Source organism: Falco rusticolus, chromosome Z, assembly GCF_015220075.1.
Source record: "Falco rusticolus isolate bFalRus1 chromosome Z, bFalRus1.pri, whole genome shotgun sequence".
NCBI lineage: Eukaryota > Metazoa > Chordata > Aves > Falconiformes > Falconidae > Falco > Falco rusticolus.
The window spans coordinates 74496098-74521891 of record NC_051210.1 but is presented as its reverse complement, the minus strand read 5'-3'; the positions used below and the strand labels follow the sequence as shown (position 1 = coordinate 74521891).

The 25794-nt window shown below is 58.1% G+C and overlaps 1 protein-coding gene across 1 annotated transcript; it reads right to left on the bottom strand.

The window, feature by feature from the left end:
- Nucleotides 1-1454: 1454 nt before the first annotated feature.
- On the bottom strand, nt 1455-20444 carry ARID3C (AT-rich interaction domain 3C). Its single transcript, XM_037372655.1, has 7 exons — nt 20154-20444; nt 7643-7715; nt 3719-3902; nt 3264-3508; nt 2688-2954; nt 2422-2511; nt 1455-1597 (listed from the first exon to the last, which is right to left on the bottom strand). The coding sequence occupies exons 1-7, from the start codon at nt 20442-20444 to the stop codon at nt 1455-1457; spliced, it is 1293 nt and encodes a 430-aa protein (XP_037228552.1).
- Nucleotides 20445-25794: the final 5350 nt, after the last annotated feature.

Below are 25794 nucleotides of genomic sequence, written 5' to 3'. Positions count from 1 at the left end.
GCCCTCCCCAAACTGTCCCCAGCCTGGGCACTGGAGCCTGGCAGGTGGCACCATGTCACGCATACAACTCTCAACACTGGTTTGGTTTAGCAGTAAAATTTTATTTTAGACATAAAAGAGTTGTGCGGCTGCCGTTGGAGCGCTGAGGGAGCCAGCAGCACTGAGGCCCAGACTCTCAGACTGAAGCAGAGGTGAGTGTTGCTCCATGCTTGCCTGCTTTGGCACCCAGGAGTGCATGCAGATGCAGAAGGCACCCACCTGACCTCAACGAGGTAGCTCTGAATGCCCTCAGTTTCCCTGCTGGCTGGGGACACCAGTGTCCAGGTGGTCTTTAGCAGTAGGAAGCACTGCTGGGCTTTCATTTTCCTTTCCTCTTTCACATCCTTTTCCTTTGCCCTGTCTTCTTCCTTTTTCCTTTGTGCTTTCTCGTCCAGTCAAGCCCGGTCTGGTCTGGTCTAGTCTCCCCCAACAAGCTCCTCCAAGTGCACAAGCAATCCCCGCTCCTATATCAAGGCCCACCCTCCACCCCCACCCCTATAAGCTCCATCCCCACCTAAAAAGCTGTCACACCTCACTCACCATTTTCCCCATTATCTGCCCGCAGGATGATCTCTCTGAGTTAAGGACCAGGTGGTTGAGATGCCACCACCCTGGGGTGCCCAGGGGGCACCCAAGACCCTGGGGGGATGTCTCAGGGCAGGGGAAGCAAGCCCAGGCAGTGCACGAGGGCTGCCTAGGGGGGGGTCAGCAGTGGGTAGGGAGTGAAGTATGTAGGGGATGCAGTGTATAGGGGCTACAGTTTATGGGGGCTGCAGTGCAAAGAGACTGCACTGTTTGCACAGGTGACATCATGTGGGCACCAAGTTGTATATAGGAGATACAATATGTGCATTAGAGAAGCATATGGGGGATGTGGTAGGTAGGGGAGGCAGCTGACACATCAAAAGTGTTTAAAAGGAAGTGTATAGTGTAAATGTGCATAGAGACGTGTATAGGGGTGAAAATACTTAAGAGATGCACTGTGCACACTGAGTTGCATATTGAACAGGAAGGATGCAGTCTAGCACTGGGGTGTATATAGGGGCTGTGGTACATGCATTGGGGTGGCTATAGGAGCTGCAGTGTGTAGGGGATGCAATAAATGAAGCCCAGGGGTACCCCAGGCAGCATGGCAGGCAGGAACTGTGTGGGAGGGGGTCACTGGGGGGTAGTGCCTGGGAAAGAAGGTGCATGTGTGGGATGGCACACGCAGAGAAGGGGCCCCATATGCAGTGCTAAGGGACAGAAGGGCCCACATGGGTGCTCACAGCTTTGCACAGAGAAGGCTCAGTATTGCAGCAAGAGGCACCTTTGGGTCTGCTATCTCACCTTGCTGGCCCAGCTGGGTCCCACAGCTCAGGCCCCCAGGACCCTGGAACCCCCAGCTGCTTTCAGGGGTGGAGGGCGCAACTCCCTTACAGCGAGGTGCTGGCGGGAGGGCAGCTGTGCAAGTGGGCTTGGAGCAGTGGGTTTGGAGCAGGCACAGGTTTTGGCCAGCTGTTGGTGCTCTCTCCATCGGGTATCAGTGGGGCCGGGGGCTCCTGGGCAGACAGGACACCTGAGAAGCAAAAGTAAGGGGGTTAGGGCAAGCCCAGGGTTGGCAGCTCTGCTTGCCTGGCCCCCAGCATGCTGGCTTGGGAGGGTGGGACTAGCACCCCTCGGGGCTCCAGCACCCCCTATCACCTCTGGTGCTTTCCCCAGCCCAGCCACCCTCACCAACATGGAGCAGTCCATGGGGTGGCCCAGGACTGTTTGGCTGGTGGTCCCATATGCTGGTTAGCCCTGACCTTTCCAGCTCATTAAATATTTAAGTCCTAAAGGAAAAGCCATCAGTTTTATTTGGGGCTGTCTCAGCAGGGCAGGCAGGTAGCTGGGGGGCACGGGATGAACTGCTTAGCCAGGTAGGTGCGTATCAGCATCCCAAAGAAGCCTCTGCTCCAGCAAAGCACCCAAACATCCTTCCCTGCATCCACTACCATGCTTTGCAACCAGCCAGCCCCACAACCAGCCAGAGATCCTCTAGGCACACAAGCATCAGGGTGAACCCAAATCCAAGCCCTGCCTGCAGGACACCGTGGTGGGGGATAACTCCAGGTGCGCTTTTGCCCTTCTCAGCCCAAGTCCACCCATCTGTCTGTCTGTCCATCCATCTATCCATCACCTACTTTGGCCCTTCATTGCTAGTCCTTGCTGGGGGCCAATTTCCCTCCTCACTGACCCCCTCCTTCTTCTGCCCCATCTCTCCAGGCCCTGACACTTCATTATGATGGATTTTATAGTAAAGACATCAGATTGAAGGAAGGACTTCCTGGCCAGGCAGTGGCTATAAGTTATTGGATTTCCCAGCTGCAATTACATGGGCCAAGCGGCCCTTCTATTTACCTGTGTAGACAACTCCATTTATATCTATTGACATGTTGATACTGCTAATGCTGTTGGTGGACAGGTTCGATGCGGTCTCCTGTCTGTCATCTGGGGAAAGGAAATAACAATATGAGTGTTAAGAGAAACAGAAACAAGAATGCCTAAGAGAGAGAAGCGGGGCACCAGCCTCTATGGGTATCCATGCTTCCCCTCCAGCTCCTGCTGCTCCCTCCTGGGGTGTTAAGGGATGGGGTGACCCAAGCTGAGGTGTTGCATCTTGCTACCTTGGTTGGAGATCTTGATGTTCATGGGAAACTGGGAGGCCATGCCCAGGAGATTCTGCTGCAGCACATGTTGCATCAGCCTCTGCTGCTCCTCTGCTAGCAGGGCCATCTTCTTCTCTGGGGGCTCGCTCATCTCCATCTTCTCTTGCAGCTGGTCCAGTGCCACTGCCTGTGAGGCAGCTGCTTGGGCCACTGACAGATGGTGACTGGGCAGTTCTACTGGGATAGCAAAGTGTCCTGGCACTGCTGCTGCCAGCATGCTATTCTCTGCAATGACCAAAAGACCTCAGCATGTTCCCCCACTGCCGCCCCGTCTCACCATCCCCAGCAGTGCCACCTCCATCCCACTAGTATGCAGCAGGGTAGGCCACCAGCCCCAGTATCTGGGCTTGGTCCTCCTCCAAAGCCAAGAGAAATAAACCTTTCTCAGTCCCAGAGAAGGACTAAAACCCCAAATTTTTTCCCATATGCCCCAAGTAAAAAGTGCAAGAGCAGACAGAGGACATCTCTGCTGCCAGAGTAGTGTCTATCCCCAGGGAGAGTGCCCACTGCAGGGCAGATGTGGTCCTCACCCACCTTGTTTAACAGTGTGCATTTGGCCAAACTGATTGCAGTTGTGCGTGGTGATGCCAAGAGATGGCAGAGGCATCCTGTGGGAGCCCAGAAGTGCTGGGGTGTTGGATGGCGTGTAGCTGTAGACTGTTGTGCCAAAAGTCTGCCTCCGGCTTTCCCGACGGTTGCTGTCAATGGCAGCTTGGAGCTGCCTGGGAGAGCTGAGCGCCCGCTTCTCACATTCATAGGGATACAGGTACTTCATGTATCTGCACGGGGAGAGAGCCCAGGTAAGATCCAGCATCATGCACCTCCCAGCCAGCCCTGTGCCGAGTGGGGATGGAACCTGGGAAGGGGCAAAGCCCTCCATCCTCTTTTGGGGTACCCCATGCCAGACCCCACTCAGGGCTCTGGGGCATCCAAGCCAGCGGGTGCCCCAGGGCAATGCCCACCACCCACCACCACTGACAGGTGCTCACTGCGTGCGGAGGGTGAAGGCAGCACTGGTGATGGAGGTAGGCAGGTTGAGGCCCTTGGTGATGTCCCGCCAGATCTTCTTGTTGATGACTTCAACTAGGCCACCCTTGTCTGTCACAAGTTGGTACAATGTGTACAGGTCCAGCACTTGCTTGGCCATGATGGGGATGCGGTTCACGGGTGTCCCTTCCAGTTGCACACAGGAGAGACAAAAGGGTGTGGGGTGAGCCCATGGGGACCCTCACTCCCTGGTGACAGAGCCCCCACCTTATCCCCACTGCCACTGCAGGTACTGGCTACCCCACAAGGGCAGATGTGTCTCTGTGCCTGGCTGAGCACCTACAGGTACAGGGGGTGCAGGCAGGACCCCAGGGTGCCTGGGAGAGTGGCACTGTGCCCCTGGGCAGGGCAGACCCCAGCATGCTGGCACAGGGTTGACATCAATGGAGCTGTCAGTGGAGCTGAGTACAGTCTCAGCTGGCATGTGGGAGCACAGCGGGATGGCCAACATGCCTCCTTCAGAGCCCCTTAGAGAGAGTTGTCCCCCCACAACTCTTAGATTTCCCTGTAGAGCATCTCCCCACAAAATCTCTCAGAGCATCCTAGAAGGACTCTGTCTGTAACCCCCTTTCAGAGTCTCATAAAGACAGATACCATCTAAAATTCATAAAGGGACACCCCCCATAACCCTTCTGGAGGGACTCAACCTACAACCTGCCCATAGAGAGGTCTCTTAAAAATCCCCCTCTGAGGCCCATAGAGAGGGACTCCCCAAGAGTCCTTGGAAAGACTCACCACCAGATCCCCCCCAGCAGCCCCCTGACTGCTTAAAGAGCCCCACCTCAAGAGGCCTGACCCCAAATCTCCTTCAGGTGCCCTCAGTAGAGACCCTGACCCTTGGTCCCCCAGCATCACCCCCTCCCTCCCCAAGGCCACAGGGCAAGAGGACATGGAGTCATCAGGGCTCTGTGAGCCCAGCATGGTCCCCACAGCTACTGGGTTGGGTTACAACCCCCTTCCCACTTTCCTAGCACCCCCAAATAGCCCCACAGTCTTGCTCTGCCCCGCAGCACCTCAGGGCAATAGTCCGGATAGTGGCTGAGGGCTGCAGCAGACCAGAGAAAGGATCAGCATCCCTTCCCACCCCATCCCGTTCTGCCCCATCCCACCCCATATTTATTCCTCCTGTGGGGTGGCGGGGCATAGGCAGTATCGGAAAGCCATCCATTTGGCTGTGGGAGGCTGTCACAGCCACGCTTCACCCCCCAAACGAAGCTGTCACTCACCGCCATCCTCTAGCATCCCTAATTTATGGCCCCGATATTGGCTTGGCTTCTTCACATAAGCCTGAAAAATGAGCTCTTTTTATTCCTTTACTGAGTTCATTTAACTTTTTTTTTGTGTGTCTGTGTTGTTCGCCCAGTCAGGAAGGGGGAGAGGAGTTTATCCTCCTGGGAAAAAGGCAGAGACACTGACTGGATATCTGCTGGCAGTCCCTCCCCAGCCCTGCCTGGGGAGCGCTGGCACCAGCCCCATCACCTCGGGAGGGTCTGATTTGAGGGCACCCCATCACCCTAACATGCCAATGAGTTTGTAGTGTCTCAGCCCTTATCAATGGCCCATGGACTTCTTTTCTCTTCCCCCCTCCCCAGCCATGGTGGCTAACGAAAGCAGCTCACCATTAATCTTGGGGCTGTGCAGGGCAGGCGACCAGTGCCCGTCCCACTGACAAAGGGACCTGTCTGCGTTCCCGCAGAGTGATGGCCCAGGCCCTGGCTACGGTGAGCACAAAAGCCAGGGAGGTGATGCAGCCATTGTGGTGTTGCAATTAGCTCCTTGATTGATTAATGATCCTGTGTTATCAGCAGAGCCCTCCTCTTGGTGGGGAGATGGGGAGCCCTGCAGGCACCCAATGAGCAAATACAGAAATAGTCCCCCTGTGTCCCAACTCAGCAATTTTGGGGTGCTATAGAGGTTGGGGCATGGGGATGAGGTGCCCAACTGCCTGTACCCCATGTCTGATGGAGGTGATGGTACCACACCCCCAAGCCACTGGGGCCAGGTGTCCCTGCCTTGAGACATGGGGTCCCTGATGTCTGCCCCATCGGGGCTGTTCCCAACCCGTTTTCCAGCCACACCAGTTTTCCACCCTGCTGACAAACACCAGTGCCAAAACTGCTCTGACAGACAGCAGGGGGGACACCACCCCTTTCATTAGGGCTCACCCTGTAGGAATCAATCCCCCTGGCCCAATGCCACCTTGGGGACACAACCCAGGGGTTGCAGCCCTCTGGCCATGCACCCCTGGGCACCCCAGCAGCACCCTGGCTCATGGGTACCACTTCTGAGACAGCCCCTGATGACCCCCAGGATGCTGTCCCTGCCTGGCAGCCCCTCTGTTCCCTTCCTCTTTGCTAGCCAGCTCCAAAATCCCCCACTCCTCCAACAGGTGCATGCACACCCCCACCCGCACAGCCCCACTTGCACCCACACTCCTGCCTGCCCTCCTCGGGGGGATGCCACCCGCTCAGAGATGGCATGGGATGGAGGGGACAGAAGCAGGACAGCCGGACACAGAGGGATGAGAAGCAGCATTAGCACGGAAGCATCGGGCTCCCTCCCTCCTCCCAGCACCACCAGGCACTTTCTTAATTAGCCCCGGCCCCAATGGTGAGGGACTTAATTAGCTCTGGAGAGAGAGATAATGAAGCCACAGAACAGCCCATGAATCTTGTGGCTGATGGATGCTGGGGGGCTGAGGCAGCACTGATGCTCCCACTCACTCCCTGCAGCCCTGCACCAAGACCAGAGGGACCGAGGGGCACCCATGGGGTGGTATCCAGCTCCCCCTGCCTCCAGCCAGGCTCCAGCATGACCCCCACAGCTGTGCCAGCCACCTGCAGCACAGCCCTGAATGAAATAGATGTGTGGGGTCTCAGCCCAACACAGAAGTCAACGGCTGCTGCCCTACAGGCAGATGGATACCCTCACCACCCTTCCCACAGGCATGGCTGGGGGGCAACCGCCGCTTTCTGCCCACCCTTGCCCCATACACGGCCACCCCCACTGCTCCCATACCCCCCCTAGCCTTCCCCTGTTAATTAGCTTGGCATTAACCTCTGCCTGGGGTTTACTGGCTATTGAGCGGCATGTTCATTAATCCACACACCAGCAAAAGGCTCTAATTAATACAGCCAGCCACACGCCCGCGCTCGGCAACTTTTAATTGTCGCAGGCCCGGCCAGGGAGGGCGAAGGTTAAAGCATTTATCGAGTCCCTGGGAGCCAGCTTGCCCCCCCCCCCCCCATGCCAATAGCAAAGATTTCCAATACTGCTGGGCCTGCTGGCGAGCTCTTAACCCCTGGGTGCCCGGCGCTGCCCAGGCCACTGACCCCACTGCTGCAGCATCATGGGCATCGCTAAGAGGTGCCAGTATGGGCATCCTCGCTGGCCACTGCTAATGGGGAGCCCAAACAATCATTGCTAAAGGGGCATGCCAAGGGCACCCCCAGCAGGCACCACTAAAAGGCACTGCAAACGGGCACCTGCTAATGGGCACTGTTAATGGGTGTAGCTAACAGTTGTCACAAGGAGATATGCTAGCAGCATCCGCACAGGCACTGCCAGTGGGTATCCCTGCTGGGCATTGCCAACAGGAATCATCAGCAACTGTGGCCACCAAACCCAGCTGGAGGGGTGCAGCAGCAAGAAAGCACCCTGCGGGGTTTTGCCTGTGGTGATGGAGGCACATCTGCTGGGTGAGTTTTTACGCGTGTGTGTACAGGAGATGTGGGCAGCAGGCACTGCGGGACCTGCCTGAGGTGGCCACAGAGCAGCCTGGAGCCTGAATGGACCACACTTTGAGGCCCTCCTAGGCAGCTGTGGCAGGGGTGCCAGTGCTGCCCACCCCAGCCACACATCTTTACCTCTCTTCTGCATGAATCCAAAGAGGTCATCCAGGAACTCCTTGCGTTTCGGATCCTGGTCCAGTTCATAGAGCTGGGGGAGGGAGAGAGAAGGGTCAGTGCTGCTGGCACATGTGGGTACACGAGGCAGAGGGGACAGTGCCAGGGGCAGCTCTGTGCCTGTGCCAGGACCCGGCATCACCCCTGGCCCACATGCCTGCTCTGCCAGCAACAAGAGGCTGTCCCTGAACCATGGACAGGATCTGCCAGACGCACCCTCTGTGCTGGCAGTGCTGGGCTGTCCTTGTGCCTGGGGCCCAGTGTGGGCTGCCTGCACACCACTGACTATTTTGCACCGTTGCGTCAGAGATGCTGCATCTTTTCCTGAGTTTCCCTTGCCCTTCACCTTCCTAGGTAGAGGCATGACAGTGTTTCAGCCCAGGAAGATGATGGCAATGTAGACAGGACAGCAGCAAATCCCAGGCCCCTGGGCAGGTCCCTGGGACATGCATCTGCTCAGCAGAGATGCTAGTCCTGTCCTGGGGCAGGGCAAGCTGGCAGGGCCACAGTGCTGGGTGCCAGCAAGGGAGCTGCAAGCACTGGGGCTGCCCCACTCAGCTGGGGTGACGGGGCTGTCAGTAACCTGATAAGCAATGGCCTGAGCTCTGTCATCACAGGACGGAGCCTGACCAAGAGCCAAGGATGGCGTGAAGCACCTCTGCAAAGGGAAATGGTGCCAAACCCTCCTCCCTCACCTAAACATGGTGACCCCAAAGCCATCTCCCCTGGTCAGGCAGGAGGATCCCAAATCCATCTTACTCGGCTGTGCATGGGGACCAGGGGTGGGAGCACAGCAGTGACACATCCCTGCAAGGCACAAGGACTTCCCACAGTATGTATGTGTGCAAAACCAGTTGTGTGTGCACCATGTGCAAGTGCACAAGCACGAAACTGCAAGTGCAGCACTGTGCGTGCAGCAGCACTGGTGTTCAAGCATCATGGCAAGTTTGTGGGTGCACTGATGCCTGTGCAAGCCAGCGAGCATACACATGGTTGTGCAGACCCACACATACAGCTGTGAGGACACTTACATGTGTTGGATGGATGCAGATCCGGATGCATGGACACAACCCCCCAGGCTGAGCTGTCGGACAGCATTGGGAAAGTGGGTGCAGCCCCAGCACCGGCTCCGTGTGAAAGCCAGGGCTTGCCTGATTCCAGCACAGCGCCTGGGTGACCGTGACAAATTGGAGCCAGCCAGATCGATGGCCCAGCAGTAAAAGTCAGAGCACATGAAGGAAAAATTAGCACCAATCGAAGGCGCTATAGACACCAATTCCTCCCAGCAAGCCCGGCAAGAATTTAAAGCCATTGAAAAGAAACAAAACTCAGCAGTCCAGGAATAGATTTCCAAAACATATACAAAGAAATGCAAGCTGGAAAACAAAGTCAGGCACAAAGCAGAGTCGTTTAATAAACAATTGTGCTGGGAAAGGCCATTAAAAAACAAAAGAAATAGAGCACTCCCCTGCTCCACACAGCACATCTTTCATGGGACAGATAAAGGGAGCTGTGCTGTGGGATGTCAGCCTGCAGGGACATGATAATGGGGGATGGGAGTATGCAGGGATGTGAATACAGGGACTTGGGGACATGGAGATGTGAGGATGCAGGGATGGGGCGACATGGAGATGTGGGGATGCAGTGATGGGGGGACAGGGGGACACACAGGGATGCAGTTATGCAGGGATACTCCTACAGACACCCCATGGTTCCCATCCTTGGGCAGACACATCTGAAGACAGTCCCTCATCTAACCCATGAGTGCCAGGTGCCTGCCCTTTGTCTAACAGGTGGGTGCTAACTGCCCATCCCTAACCTAGTCTATGGGTGCTACTGCCAGTCTCCCACCACACCTACAGGCACTGACTGCCTGGCTCCCAGCTGTTCCATGCTGCTCCATCCCTGGCCCCTTCCTTGACCTCTGGGTGTCACTTACCATCCTGTCTTTACAGCAGGGTGCTCTCGGGGTACCCTCAGCCCTCAGTGCCAGCACCGTGCCCCTCCCCTCCATCGTGGTGCTCCCTGCCCTACTCTGTGCCCCCTCCCCATTGCCGGCCCTTTCCCAGGAGCTCCTCAATCGGCACAGAGCTCCAGGGGGCTGCTTTGATTTCTGTGCAGGAAAGGCTGTGTGAGCCAGGCTTTGCCTGAATTTCCCTGCCTGCAGCAGGGCTCTGGCTTCCACTGCTCCACACTGAGCCTGTTTCCACCCACTGTGATCTCCTGGCTTGTCAAAGCAAACCCCCCAAACCAGGAACCTGGGGTCAACCCAGCGGGTGGGCTTCTGCACCCATACCTCTGCTGGGCCCCTGGATGTCACTTGTGTTTCTCTTCCCACCAAGGCGGGCAGGATCCCACCTAGCACATGCTGCCACTGCTTCCAGCCCTCAAAACAGGTGCGACCTCCACGTGCTAGGACCTATTTTTCCACTACTTATTAACCTCTAACCTTTCATCTGTGTGGCACCAGGATGCAAAGACACATTACATCAAACAGGGAGCAAAGGTCAGCTTTTAAGCGGAGATGAGAGAAAAGCTGAGTAACAGAGGACCAGCTGGTACGGCCCTTGGCTGGGCTGGGGATGCACCCAGCTTCCCATGAGATTTAAGGATGCTCAGACTGGAGAGGAGGTGGTTTGCGGTGCTGATGGGGGGTGGGCTGGGTCCAAGTCAAGGCTGTCTATGTGATGCAGGCATCACAGGTTCACAGGAGTGGCACAGGGGTGCCATGGGTGGTGGCACAGGTGGTGGTCTGCCACAGCCTCCAGGCAAGGAGGGACCTCTAGATAGCCACAGACCTGAGGAAGAAGCCAACTCCATCCCTTACAGAGGGTTCTGGGCCCTGCCACTCACCCTGCTCCTCCTGCTGCAGTGTGGGCACCGTGGTCTAAGAGGTAGATCACAACCCTCCAGGGTCACACACAGTCCCTGGGGGATGGACGGACATGCCTCACATGGGTGTATACAACCCCACACAGGCTGACACAACCCTGCACAGGTGTGCACAAGCCTATGCAAGCATGTACAACACTACATGGGTATGCACAATCCCACATGAGCGTGCACCACCTCGCGTGGATACACGTGACCCCACATGAATGTGCACAACCCCTCATGGGCATGCACAACTCCACACAAGTCTGTACACAGCCCTGTACATGCACACACATTCCCCCCGGGGCCACACAGAAGCTTGCATGGGCACATACAACCCTGCACAAGCATGCACAACCCTGTATGGGTACACAGAACATCACATGAGTGCGCACAACTTTGTACATGCACACACAACCCGCACAGGCACAAATCCATACACAGGCACATACAACCATGTCGAGGTGTGCACAGCCTCCTGTGGGCATGCACAACCTCAGGTGAGCCTTCCACGGTGGCACACAACTCTGCACAAGTACCCATAACCCCATGTTGTGTACACACAGCCCTGCACAGGTGCACACACACACCAGATGTGTACGCACAACTGTAGACAGGCACTCACAACCCCATAAATGTATGCACAATCCCACACAAACTAGCACAGCCCCAGACTGGGAATGCACAACCCTAGACTGGAACACACAACAGCAGAAGAGCATGCACAGCTCTGACAGGTGTGCACAGCTCCAGCCAGGTGGCCACACACAAACCCAGTCAGGCATGCACAGCCCAGACCAGCACACCTCGACCCGGGATAGACACTCCCCACCCCGCAGGGACACACACCACCCCAGAGCATCCCCCCACGGTGCACCTTGGAGCAGTCAGGCAGGCCTTGCCCAGGGGCAGTTGTGCAACACAAGTGGTAGCTGCTGCTTGTGGTGACCTATGAGCAAGGACCCTTTTAATCGTGTTTGTATTGATATAATTAGTAACTCATTTAACGCCATCGATGTAACTATATTCCTCTATAAACAGAAGTATTAAACTGTCAAGCCTGGGGATCAATATCCTGCCAGTGTGCAGCACAGCTCTGGTCTGCTGACCTCAGGGACCCCAAACATAGTGCTTGGTCCCCTCCAGAAGCCGTGGCACCCCCAACGCCATCCCACCTCCACATGCCACCACTGCTCAGGTGCTGGTGCAGGACCAGAGCAGGGTGTCCTCATCCCTGCCCCACCCTGGGTGCAGATCCGGGGACCCTGCTCCCTCCCATCATCCCATTGCCATGGCGACGTCTTTATTCCTTAAGGGATGGGGATAACTGGGCTTGTCAGGCAGGTTAAAGGTCAGCGGGTCGAACACGGTTTATTAAAGGGACATGAATAAACCTTGTGCCTCCCCCTTCTCCTCACTGTGATTAAATAACATCATTAGCACCTCCCACTCAGCTAGCGGATGCCTTGCCCAGAGCTGGGGGAGCTTGTAGGGCTGGAATTGGGGTCCCTGGCACCCCTTAGCCCAGCTGGTCCCCTAGACAGAGCAGTGAGGCAGTGAGGTGCTAAGCCATCCTCCAGGCATCTCCGGGCTGCCCTGCCCCAGAAAGCCCCTCCAACAGTTCCCCCCCAGGGCCCTGCTACCAAGGCAAGCGATCGCAGCTGGACCTCCCACAGCCCCTGCTCAAGCTGCCACCTCCTGCTGGCAGCAAAGGCTTAGATCGGCAACCAGGATTTAATCCACTTAATATGAGCTGTATTGATCCCGGACCCTGCTCGGCTCCCCCCTGCCTTGCATCCACCCCCCCCAACAGTGAGCCACTTAATATGCACCACATTGATTAGCCGCATTGCTAATTTTTCCATCTGGTTGCTGTTCACGCAGGGAGCTCAGGTAACACTGCTCTCCATGCTCCCCTCAAGCCCCCCAGGGTGCAGCCCCATGCCACGGGTGGCTGACTGCTGACGGGCTATTTTGGAGTCCTTGCACCCCTCTGGGGCATCACTGCCACCTCTGAGCTGCGGGTCCGTGGCTCCTTCCCCAAGAAGATGGTGTACAGCCAGGCACCCTGCACTGGGGTGTCCTCCCCTGTCTCCTGATGGCATAGGGGGGACAGGAATGACAACAGTGCCTCAGTTTACCCTGCAGGCTTGCAACCACAGGAGCTGGCTATTCCCAGTTGATGCCCAGCCCTGTGCACACCGGGGTGCAGAGACCTCAACAGCATCCACCATCAGGGCCCCGCCAGCCCCCCAGTCCAGCCATGGGGCACACACAAAGGAGCTCAAGCTTGGGGGTGTGTGTCCCCCATCCCCAGTGTCAGAGATGGGGGGCAATTCACTCCCTGCTGGGCACAAACCACCCCCTGACCTTGCAAGCCACCGCTTGCCTCCTCCACCAGTCGTTAATAAGTTAATGGTTATGGGACGGCTTTGCTGGGACGCCGGCTGCATTCAAAGGTGCTGCTGGCTCTTGAGGGGGGGCCTGCTCCCCTGCTCCACAGCCCTGATGGGCATCAGGGTGCTTCCTTGCCCCAACATCCCCAGCCTCAGAGGTCACCCCACCTGCATGGCTGCACACCTCTGTCCAGAACCCTCTCCCGATATGGTGGCTCCCCCCAAAAAAACCTTCATCATGCTTAATATTTAACGGCACTTTATAGAGCAGCAGGTTTAATCAGCACTGATAATGCAGCAGATCCGGCAGGTCATTAAAACCCCCCTCCCTGCCGAAGCGGGCACTGCTACTCCAGGGAGAGCTGCCTGCTACAAACATTAACCCGTCTTCGCACAAGTTGAGGGACTGTTTGCTGGCAGTGCTGGCCTTGGGATGGCAGCCTCCCACCCACAGCCCAGACCTGGGATGAAGCAGGGGCTCACCGTGTCCCCAGCCTCCTCCTCACAACACATTTTGCAAGATGGGAAACTGAGGCACAGGGTGCTGGCACGGGTCCTGCAAGGGTTGGGGCCAGAGAAAACATCCTGCATGGTGCCATGGCAGGTACTATCTGTGACCCTGTTCCACTGATCCACATCCCTCTGTCTGGGCACTGTGACACAGGGCAATTTCAGGCTCCCAGCGATAGCGTGTACCCCACTATCAGCTCCTTGTTGTTCCTTTGATAATGTCTGACCATGGAGGGAGTCAACGAAGGTATTTGTTTGGGTTAACTTCCCCAGCCTGCTGGCACTTGCCAACCCACTGCTTCCCACTCTGACCTTGCTTTCCTCTCCATCCCTGCCTACCCCTCCATCCTTGTCCCCTCTTTGATTCCTCCTGTGGCGACAAGAGCCAGGGGAGCCCCCTCCAGCACCAGCACCCCAGGTGCTCCCTGAGGGGCATGCATGCAAGCATCTACTATACATGCATGGGTGTGCACACAGGGCATGTGCTTACCCATGTGGGGGTCTGTGCACGCACACAACTGCTGCAGAGCTGGCTGAGTATGGGGGTGCACACCTGGGTGGGCTGTGTGCATGCCTGGGTAATGCATTGTGTGCTCGGTGGCCCCCCTGTGCAGCTCTGGCCCCATTCCCTTCCTCTGGCAGCTTTGAAAGGATGATGGGGTAGGAAGGGCTGCTGGCCACCTTGTGCCAGCAATCCCAGCCCCCACCTTCACCTCCAGAAGAGCTGAATGCCTGAGCAGAAAGGGTGTTTAGGGCTGGTGCTCACTCCACCCCACCACCAGACACAGGACAGGAGTGCTGAATCCGAGGGATCCAAGACAGAGCAACCCTAAGCTGCAGCCTAGAGGGGAACACATCCCCACCAACCTGGGAAGCCCCAGTAGGTGCCCTGTGCCACAGGGGACAGGTCTCCACAGCCCCCATGTACAGAATGCTGCACGCTCACCCTTTGCATGCTCATACCCCCAGCACACCGCCACTCACACAATCACACAGCCCCCAGCTTGCTCTGCAAATGCACCGTCATGTGCATGCTTCCCTTGTGCACAGTCATCCCCAGCCATGCTCTCCATGGGCAAACAGCCCCGCCACACACACTCACACAGGCCCCTGTGTGTGCTCTCCCACTGCACACACAGCCCTCGCTGCTTGCAGATGTACCCCCTATACACTCTTCCCGTGCACACACACTCCTTGCGCACACACTCTCCCCATGCACACCCACACATCATGTGTACGCTCGTACACCCTCTATACACACGCACCCTGTACACACTCACACATCCCCTACACGCTCTCTGTGCACATACACACCTGTTGTGCATGCTCATACATTCTCTACATACTCCCCCTATGCACACACCCCACCCATACATGTTCATGCATCCCCTATATTCATCCTCCTTGTGCACATATGCACACATCCTGTGCACACTCATGCAACCCCTACACTCACTTCCCCCTCACACCTTGTGCATGTGCCTGCATTCCCTATACACTCTCTCCCTTCTGCAGGCTCATGCACCCTCTATATACACTGCCCCCTATGCACACTTGCCCCAACATCACCTGAGCTCACTCCCACACCCCCACACAGTATGCTGGTGGGACCAGACCCCACTGCCCAGGGCCAGATCCTACCTCCCTACCAAAGCCCTGCCCAGCCCACTGCTGGCACGGGGGATTTACCTCCATTATTAACACAGTTAGTAGATCAACAGTCAGGAAGCAGATGCATCCTCCCCAAATTCCCCACTCACACCTGATTCTGAGGCAGCAGCTAGGGAGGGAGCCAGGGGAAGCTGTGGGGTGAGGGCTTATGCTGGTTCTCCTCTCCCACCCACAGTGCCTTTATCCTCAAACCCTTGATTAGTTTTTACACCTCCGTTTTGGAGGCCCCAATCCCAAGCCCTCAGGACACCCCTCCATCTGGGAGATGGTGTTTCAACAGCTGCTGAGGCTCTTGGCATCCCCCAGCCTGCAGCAGAGCTGCAGAGGGCCCTGGGGGACAGCAGGAGGGGAGCAGGGGAATGGCACCCACCAGGACTGCTCAGCACCATGGGCTGGGTCAAGTGGCACAGTGGCGGTCTTGGAGCAGGGCTCTGCCCCCAAACCTTGCCTCAAACACCAGTGGGTACATACTGCTTTGTATATGAAGACACTGGTCCATGCATGCACAGGAGTGCCCATACACCCTAGGACACTGCAAATGTCCTTATACAAACACACCGGTGTGTCCAGACACACATGGGCACACCATACACATGTGGGCACACACATGGTGCCATATACTCCCCTACAAACACACACACACACACACAGAGATACGGGTTGATACACACTTGGCCACGTCCATATGCACCTGGGAACTCACAGAGACCCATAAGCACATACCAGCATTCACATGGGCCCATATACACTTGGGCACTTACCTAGATCCATACACACATTTAGGGTTTCCTAGGGACCCCTACACACACGGGCACTCAAATGGGCCCACACACATGCACCAGCGCTCACATGGATCCAAGCACACATGGGCATACCCCTACACTTATATGGAACACTCATGTTGTTCCATATGCACACACATGGCCAGAGCACCTGTACATGCACTCCCAGCCGTACCCCAGCAGCACCCTGCTCCAGCCCTCTGCCTGTGCATTTGTGCTGGGCTGCTGGAGCTGCTGGAGCTGCTTCTGCCAGAGATCAGCGCACTGACCCTTGCAGCTGCCAACACCTCCCTGCTGCAGGTGGCCCCAGCCCCAGAGCAGAGCTCTGCCTGCAGATCTCTTGACAAGAAGCCTCCAAGCAACCCTGAACAGCAGCAAACACCACATGCATTGCCCGCCCCCGGTGTAATCAGAGACCTCTAATTTAGCTCTGAGAGCCCTTCAGTTGTTGCAGCCGCACCTGTGCTAAAGATGCACTGGAGATGGGGAGAGGGCTGGGGCAGGGAGACCACTTCCCTCTCCCTGGGGTGCCCCTCCTGACCTGACGCCATTCCCTGGCAGGCACGGACAACAGCACAGGAGAAAGCAATGGGGACTGGAGATGGAGGCAGGAGAGCATGCACTACAGGCCCTCCCACCCCACTCTGCAATGACCCTGAAGCATGGGACGGAGAAGTCTGTGGCACAAGGCAGGCTGCCGCCAACTTGGAGCACTTTCCTTCAGGCTTTGAGATGTGAGCGCATGCATTCATGACCAGCGAGACCCACTAAATGCATATAAAGGACAGGTGGATGCAAGAGGCAACTGCAGGCATCAGGGACAGATGGGGCAGGAGCAGCACCATGGTGAGAGAAGGCACAACCACACCAGGGTTGGCCAAGGATGATGACAAACAGCTGCTGGCAAACTAACCATCCCCAAATTAACTGCTGAGCCTACCAGACATGCAAGAGTCTCCAAAGGGCTGGCTGGGGCTCATCCCACCCCAGCTGCTCCCAGGCAGGGAGAAGGAGCTCTGCAGCTGCAGAACTCTCTCACCTGCAAAGGGATGGGTTTGAATGCAGTGGCAGAGCCCTGGCAGGGAGGGCATCCTCCTGCCAGCAAACACTCGGCTGCTGGGGAGCTGGACACAAAACCTAGGTGTTTGAGACTCTCCTGCCCTGAGCCTTCCTGCAGTGCCACCGCTGGGAAGAGCTGGGGGATGGAGAGGGAAGCCTCAGGTTCTGGTGCTGCTGTTCTATCACTTGGAGGAAAACGGGGCTCTCATGCAGAAAGCTGAATTCCTGGGGCTTAGCTGGCACCAGCGATGCCAGGCTGTTTCCAGTGCCCTCCAAGGTAAATGTGTGATGCAGCACCACAGCATCACAACTTGGTGGCTTCCTTGTCCCCAGGGGAGGGGAGGTCAGGGGTAGCACATGGTCAGACCCTACTCAGTGCCCCCCACACAGAGACCGGGGCTGCCTCACAGTGCTGGGTGCGGGACACCTCCCGGACCTTTGCCCAGGTCTCTACCCATGTGGCCTTATCAAGTGTACATGGACCAGCACTGCGGACTGATGCAGGAGGCAGGGGTGAGGGGGGCTCACAACACTGTAAAACCAGAGCAGCCCTCCCAGATCAGAGCAAAGGTCCCACCCACACCCCCAGACTGGTGCCTTGGGAAACATATAAAGCCAAGACAAACACGTTCCTCCAAAATGCTCCTCTGGGTGAAGCGGTGTTTGCCTATTAACCCTCAGTGGGTGTTCCCCCTGCAATCTCATCCTCCGCTCCCATTTTTAGCACCACTGCACTGCATGGAAGGCCCCCCCCCAGCTGGTCCTGCACCAGCTTCCCAACACTATTCCTATCAGGGCCCACTTCTCGCCAGGGAAAAGTGGCCTCATGCCCCCACCCTCTCTGCAAACCAGCCTGGATCTGGTGGTACCCCTTCACTTAGCTGCCCCCCCCCCGCCCCCCCGCCCCCCCCAGGTGGACGACAGCAAGGACAGACCCTGAGACCTGTCACAGGTGATGCCAGAAGTGCTGTGTTGGTATGGGACAACTTCAAGCAGGAGGTCCTAGTGGGAAACAGAGCTCCAGCCACCACAGCGTTGCTCCCTGGCTCCAGGACCCCCATGCCCACTGTGCCAGTGCCTCAGCAGCTTGCAAGCAGTCACATCCCGCCCTCCATGCTCCACAGCATCACAGACCCAGCCCCTGGGAAACCTCTGGAAGCCGGAGCACGGTCACCCTCCCCACTCAGCCCCTGCCCTGAGATCCAAGAACCTGTTCCCCAGGCTGGGCGAGACACAGCCCTGCAGTCTGGGGAGGGACCTGGGGTGGGGGGACGGGGACGCACAACCCTCCCAGGCAGGGCTACATCCCCTCCCACAGGGGAAGGACAGGAGTGACAGCCACCCTGCAGACCCCAGGGCAAGCCGCCAGCGCAGCCTGCCCCGGACTGCCATCCCCTGCACGGCAGCGCCACGCAAAGGCTGGGCAGGGCTGGTCCCCTCCAGCTCCTTCCCCCCCTCCCTGTCCCATCCCCTCCCTATAAGCCACCAGAGGCAATCGGGCACCCTGTCCCTGTGTGCCCAGGGGTACTGAACATAAAGGACACCCCGCTGTCCCCCGGACTGGCTGGGACATGCCAGCCAGTCCGGGGGACAGTGGGGAAACCCACCTGGTGGGTCTCTGGAGCAGGGATCCATCACCTTTCCAATCAGGGTTGGTGAAAAAAGAAAGCAAGCAAGGAAGGAGCCAGAGCTCACTCTCCCCTGCCCCAGCCTCCCCTGCCACCCACTCCCAGTGTTCGCACCGCACCGCTGCCTTTGCTCCAGCCCCTCACGGGGAGCGCGGGCAGCCCCGGCCGGGCACTGGGCATGGGGCTGGAGGATGAGAAATACCGGGGATGCTTTCTCTCCTTGCCTAGACCAGGGAGGGAGGAGCTGCTTCCCACCTCGTAGCTGACCCCAGGAACCGGACAGTCAGCCTTGTTCTGCTCAGCGGGGTGTAAAGTAACACTTCCCGGATGAGTTATTCAGCCTATGCAGCGTACCCACCCGGACCTCCCCAGGTTGCTTTCCAGGCAGCATCGGGCGCTGGCAGCCTCCCCAGGCATGGCTGCAAGACATGCTGCCCACAGTCTGCCTGCACCCGTACCTGCTGCCTCACAGGTAGCTGCCCAGGTGGGTGAGCCCTGGCCCCTCTGAATAACACCGAGCTGTGCAGCAGCATGGCCCCATGGCCCCCAAAAGTTGTGTCCCTGCTCCTGTCCCCATCCCCTCCTGCAGGAGCCACCGTGTATGAGCCCTTAAGTCCCCTTGTTGCACCGTTCGCTGAGCAGTGCCATCCTACAAAGCCACACACTAGCTGTACGGGGACATGTCTGCCTCCTCCGTCCCCTCACTGCATCCTCCCTGCCACCCATCCTGCCACCAGCATCAGTTTCCCCTGACAATGAACCCGAACACACATGAAGAGCAAACGCGACGCGGTGCTATGCAGTCCAGGCACACACTCATGCTCACACCTGCGCATGGAGCTGCACCTGCTGCATGCGAACCAGGGCTTGCACAACTCAGCACGGATGGGATCCACATGTCAAATACAGACAGAACTTTTCTCCACCCTACACAGAAGCCAAGTCCCCATGCCAGATCTCTGTGAAACAGGGGTCTCCTCTATGCCCAGCAAGAGTGAGGTGACAGGGTTGACACGCTGCTCCCTCCAGCCAATATAGGAAATCAATGAGTGGCACCAACCACTCACAATATGCCCCAGCCCTTGTGGAGACACAGGGGAGCTTGGTTCTGTGATCTACCAGCTCCTTGGGATAACCATGCATTGGAGCTCTTGCCCTTGTCTCTGCCTTCCATGGAGAGGGGCCACCCTGTTTTACCTGTTATGGAATGCACGGGGGACAGAGCTTGCAGGGGTCAGGGTGGGCACACGGGGATGCCTGGACACTGGGCACCCCGTCATGCTGCAGAGCCTGGGCACAGGCATACGGAACACTGAGGAGGTGGGGGACGTGAAGCAGGGGTGAGATGGAATTTGGCAGGGAGTCGGAGAGTATATCAGGATGCCTCTTGGGGTGGGATGGACACAAGGTTTGGAGGCAGTGGGGGGCATAAATGTCCATTCAGGGAAAGCTGAACCCCAAGCTTGGGGGGCTGCTGGGGACACCAGGGATACCCTCCTGGAGTGGCTGTTTCCAGGTGGTGTTGCCCCGGGGCGGCAGATGCCCTCCTTACCTGCTTGAACTGCTCCTCATAGGTCCACCCTTGGTGTGAGAGTGGCAGCAGGTCACGGGGCTTCCCTTTCTCCCTCTCGTCTTCCTCCTCTTCTTCCTCTTCTTCTTCTTCCCCCACAGCGACCGGCGGCAGGCACGGCCCGGGGGCCAGGAAGCACTGGGTGGTGGCAGGCGGCGGCAGCGAGTGGCAGCCGGGGCTGGGGCCGGGTTCGAGCTCGTCCTGGCGCCGTCGGAGACTGTCGTCGATGTTGCCGGCCAGGCGGTCAGCCTGCTGCTTCTGCAAGCTCGCCATCACGGCTGCCAGGCGCAGTCCCCCCGCCGCCCTCGGGCCGCGCGGCGCAGTGGCCGGCTGCGGGCACGGGACACGGCCTTAACTCCGCCGCCGGAGGAGGAGGAGGGAGGGAAGCACCTTCGCCTCTCCCGCTCTCCACCCCTGCTCCCGCAGGCCCAGCCCAAAAGTTGGCGGCGGAGGTGTCGCCGCACCAGCCGCGACACCCCCTGCGGGCGGAACTGCCTTCTCCCCCGCGACGCCCTGGCACCCTTCCAGCTCCCCCCACACCCGGCACGCTTCCCTGCCGCCCACTCGGCCCGCCGGACGCCGTCCTCGTCCCCCCGGGGAACGCCCTCGCGCTCCCATCGGGGACAGTTCCGACCCGGGAGCCCCGTCGCTGTCTTGCAGGCAGCCCCCCTCCGCGGTCCGCTGGGGACCCGTGTCGTGATGGGACCCCTTCCCCGGTCCCACCGGAGACCTCCGCCCCGACGGTCCCACCGGGGACCATCTCCTACCGAGCTCCCCGTCCCGTCCCGCCCCCGCCGGGGACCCCGTCCCGGTCCCGCCGGAGATCCCCCCTCGGTCCTACCGGGCGCCCTGTCCTCCCGGGACTCCCCTCCTGCCCCCATCGGGGACCCCCATCCCGCTCCCTGTCCGACCTCGCCCGGCCGGGAGCGCCCCCACCCGGCTCCCACAGTGCACCCCGTTCTACCGGGGCCCCTTCGCTCCGTCCCGTGGCGGTGCGGCCGCGCCGGCTCTCACCAGGGGGGCTCTGGCCGCCAGGCTGGGGTTCTCCACCATGCCGCCGGCTGCCAGCGCCGCGCGGGGCTGTCCCCGCCGTCCTGCGGGGGCACGGGCGGCTGCTCCGCCCGACCCCGGCCCGCCGCTCACATGGTGCCGCGCCTGCCGATATTTCTTTTATTCCGCAGCAGATGAGGGTGGGTGGGATTTTTCCCTCTTTCTGTCCGTCTTTATTCCCCCCCCCCCTTTTTTTTTCCTTTCCTTTTTTTTTTTCTTTTTTTTTTTTTTTTCTTTTTTTTTGCAACAAGTGGCAAGCGGGCAGAAACACCGCTCCTCGCTCCCATCTGGTAGCGCACCTCAGGGGGTTCGCCGGGAGAGCCTGGCTTACGGCAGCCCCGGGGGGATCGCCCCGGGACCAGAGCCGGCCCGGGGCCGCGTGGGGGTGTAGGGGGAGTGAGTGTGGGTGAGTGAGGGTGTGTGGGGCGGTGGAGGTGTGTGTGTGGACGTGTGGGTCTGAGTGTGTGTGGGGGTGTGTGCCTGTGTGTCTGTATATGTGCATACATGGGAGGGGGGTGCACAGGGGAGTGTGCAGGGTGTCCAGGTATGCATACATATATGTGTGGGGAGTGCGCAGGAGGGGTGTGGAAGGGGTCTGTGCACTCATATGTAAGAGAGTGCTGCATGCATTGCACGCGTGCAGAGGGTCTGAGTGTGTGTAGATAATTTTGTGTGCTGGGAGAAGGTAGTGCATTGTGTGAGCGTGTGCATTTGTGCAGTTGGTCTGTGCTTGTGTGCACACCTGTGAGCACTGGTCCAGCTGAGCATCCACCATGTGTGCGTGCAGAATGTCTGAGCAAGCATGTATCTGTGCACACTGGGGGAGGTGAGCACACTGGATGTGTGTGCAGGGGAGCCTGTGCACACCCACTGGGAGCATGCCCTGCATGCGCATGTGCACGCTGTGTTTAAGATGTGCATACACGCTGGGGGAGTGGAGGACGTGCATTCATTGCATGGAGCCGTTCGCATGCACATGCATATATGCAGCCGTGTACATTATCAGAGGGGCTGAGCATGTTCAGTGTGTGCACACGCCTGTATGTATGCTGTTGGGAACAACAATAAATGCTTGTATGTGTATGTGGGGAGCTAGGGGTGTGTGTGTGTTTTGTGTGCTCACCTGTAGATGTGTGCAATCTGTGTTGGGAGAGGCAGGGGTGTGCACTGTATGCCCGAGCATACACTCGTGTTTGGAGGAGCTGGGTGTGTGTACCCTCACCATCAATCTGTGTGCAGGTGCGAAGGGGAGTTTGGGGTGAGCTCCAGGCGCTGAGCCCTGACCTCTGTCTGCAAGAGCCGGGGCAGGGCACACTCAGGCTTGAGACATGCTTACAGGCTGGGGCCACCAAAGGATCCTCCTGAGGGATGCTGTGTGTGCCCAGACCCCAGTTGGATGGGTCAGACTGCAACGTGGCCTGGACCCCCAAACAGGCTGGCAGAGCCCCAGCCTCTGCCTTGCATGGGCAGGATGAGGCTGTGCATCTCCTCTGTCACTGGTAGGACTCAGTGCTGCTGGTTTGCCCTGCATCCCCACTTGCAATGGGGTAAAATAAGGCACGAGGGTTCCATCAAGCACGTCTCCAGACATCAGACAAGGGCATAAGCTGGTGTGAGCACACAACACCCTGACCCACTGGTGCACCCACAGCACCTCACTGCGCTGGGTGGCCCAGAGCCCGTGGGAAAGCACAGGGCATTACCCGCTGGCAGCATCCCCACACTGTCCCCGCACTCCGCCTCCACCTACCTGCCTGCCAGTTTTTTCCTGACCCTTTCTTCTATGGAGGCAACTTTGGCAGGAGTCAAAGGAGGCACCTACTCTTCCGTGGGATTTTTTGACCAGGGCAGCTGCAGGGCTTGCACAGATCCTTGGGGAACGGGCACCATCATCATCCCACAACACCAGGACACAAGGGGCAGTGGACTTTGGCCCCATCCCACCACCAGAGCAGCTGATCACCGAGACCTGAGTGCTGCTGCACTGGGTGTTTGTGGCATGGGGTGACAAAAGCTCTGGGTGCCAAGGGCTGCTGGCTCTGTCCCCTCCTGGGCCACCTGCATGCTGCAGGAGCCAGGGGCAGCCAACACAAGCCAAGTCCTGCTTTTTCCTCAGAGCATTTTGCAGGAACAACTGCTGACCACAGCTGTGGTGGGGAGCTGGCTTCCCTCTTGAACTCCACAGCCTGGGCTGAGCCTCTACCCCCATCACCATGTCTCTTCACAGGGAAAAGCCACGACTTTGCGGCTCCCTGGCTTCCATGCAAGCATTTCCAGAGAAACTGCCCCTTGTCCTGCCATACTGCTGGTGATTCCCAGAGCTCTTCAAGCTCCTGGCAGCCTGGCAGCACCTGGCACAGCACAGCAACCTTGCCAAAGAGCCTCTCCTGGAAAAATGAGACCTTTCCGTGGGAAAGCAGAGCAGCTCCCCACCCCACAGGGGCTCTGGGCTCTGTTTATTTTTGCACAGAAGATAAATTGCCTGTCAGCCATCCAATTTTGGGGCTGGACAGCTGTAGCTTGCGCTGGCCCATGCTGTCCTGCTGCAGCAGGGTTAGGGACCTCTTGGCACTTGCCAGTCCTTCCAAGTGTCACTTTGTCTGTGGCTGGCTGACGCTCCTGCTGAATTGCCCCTGGCCCCATTTCTGACAGACCCACAAGGCCCATTCCACAGTTCCCCATTGCTCATGGCTCCAGCCTGCCCTCCTGATGGTGCTGCATTGCACCTCAGGGTGCTGACATCGTCTGTGCTAGGCTGTGACCTGTCCTGCACATTGGGACAAGGAGGGAGCCGGGGCTGAAGGCTGGGTGGGATGAGTCAGATGTGGGGATGGCGATGGGATTTCTCCATGGCCCAACAGGAACCCAGGTGTTTGGGGGAGCTCACCTCCTCCAAGGCAGAGGGGCTGGGGTGCTCGGGTCAATGTAGCACCCAGGGGTGGATGATGTGGCTAGGCTGGCTAGTGGCAGCACTAAGGTCTGCATAGGATGCAGAATGTCCCATCACTGTGGGCATGGCCATCAAGGGACCTGGCCCAGCTGCACCAGCATGACACAGTTTCTCCCTAGAGACTTCGCAGTGACAACAGTGGCTCTGGGGCTCTGCACATCTGTTGTAAGGTGTGTCCATGGCTTAGGGTCTCCCCAGGGCAGCAAGCAGGACTGCATCCCTTCCAGCCTACCGTATGGCATCTCTGTACCGCCAGGCGCTGGTGATGCTCCTAGCTGGAGAGAAAGAGAAATCCTCCAAATGGCTATTGACGGCTGCGATGGAGGCAGCACAGATAGATACTGGAGGTATAGACGGGCACGGCAGACAGCAGCGCAGAGTGAGAGATACTCGGAGCAGAGAGATACCACAGGAGGAATCGGGAGATAGATCCTGCGGGCTGATCAATACCCACTGTATGTGGAGGGACAGCAAGATAAAACGAGCTTCAGGGGGAAGGTGTTCGGTGGGCAGCAATGTGTATTTGTCCTGGTGATGGCTCTGGGGAGATGCACTTGCAATTGCTTCAGCTGGGGCTGGGACAGGGGCAGAGCTGGACCCATGGTGCAGATGCCAGTGGCTGAGTCTCCTTACCTGTCACCAGACAACCCACTGGGGTTTGGTGTCCTTTGAGGTGCCCTGGGGTCCCACCTGGCCTCTGGGTACCAAAGGATGCATATCTCCTGTGTGTCCTGTTCACTTCCTCTGGTCCTGCAGGGATGTTCCTGTTGCCTGTGGGCATCTTGGAGGATGCTGGGTGCTGCACGTAGGCAGCCAACAAGGAGAGGGGCAGCTTGAGTGCAAGCCCTGGCCCGGGTACAGGGGCTGTGCTGGGGCTGGCTGACTGTGGATGAATTCACACACCATGCCTCAGTTTCTCCATGTGAACCAAATGACGGCAAGCTGCAGGGAGCTGGGTCAGTCCAGCATTGACTCGGGCGTGGATGAAGAGGAGTGGAAAGGAAGGGGCAGAGGCAGCAAGAGCTTGCAGGACATGCTGTGTCCAGGACCCATCTCTCATCTGCTGGTCATGAGGACACTCAACTGCTCCTTAACAGGCTGCAAACACCCACCCCGAAGGGAAGGGTTGCTTTTTGGGACTCTTGAATGCCTAGCACTGCCCCTGCCCATTGCTGGGATGGGGGCAACTCCTGCTGCAGCAAAGCAGTCAGGGCTCCTGGGTTCCAGCCCATCTCCGTCTTGGTGGTACTCACTCAAGCCACCCCATGCTGCCTGCTTTCTCTGCTGGACACATCCCAGCTTAGCTGAGGGCGGTGAGGAAAATACCCCTGGGGCAGCCCGTGTCCCAGACAGGGCTGCCAGCCCTGCAGCCAGGCTGGGGGGGATCCCCCGCCCATGATGGAGTTATTGACATGGACACTACAGAAAACACTGCTGAGATTGTTCACACTAATGTTATTTAGCAGCAATATTTCCGTAATAAAAGAAATCAATGGGCAAGAGAAAAGACCTGTCCAGAGCTTTGATTTTCTTATTTTAATGGCATACTTATTTACTCCCACCAGCGTGCCCATCGGATTTTCATTACGCGGCCTTCGCTGTAAGTGGAGTGGTATTGATACG

Bases quoted from the DNA above. Each gene is read 5' to 3' on its own strand.
- ARID3C (XM_037372655.1), bottom strand. From the start codon at position 20,444: ATGGCGAGCTTGCAGAAGCAGCAGGCTGACCGCCTGGCCGGCAACATC. The intron at 3,903-7,642 runs GTAAAGATGTGT...TGCAACTGGAAG, and splicing joins TGGATTCATGCAGAAGAGAG to GGACACCCGTGAACCGCATC. The intron at 1,598-2,421 runs GTAAATAGAAGG...TTTGCTTCTCAG, and splicing joins AAATGGAGTTGTCTACACAG to GTGTCCTGTCTGCCCAGGAG.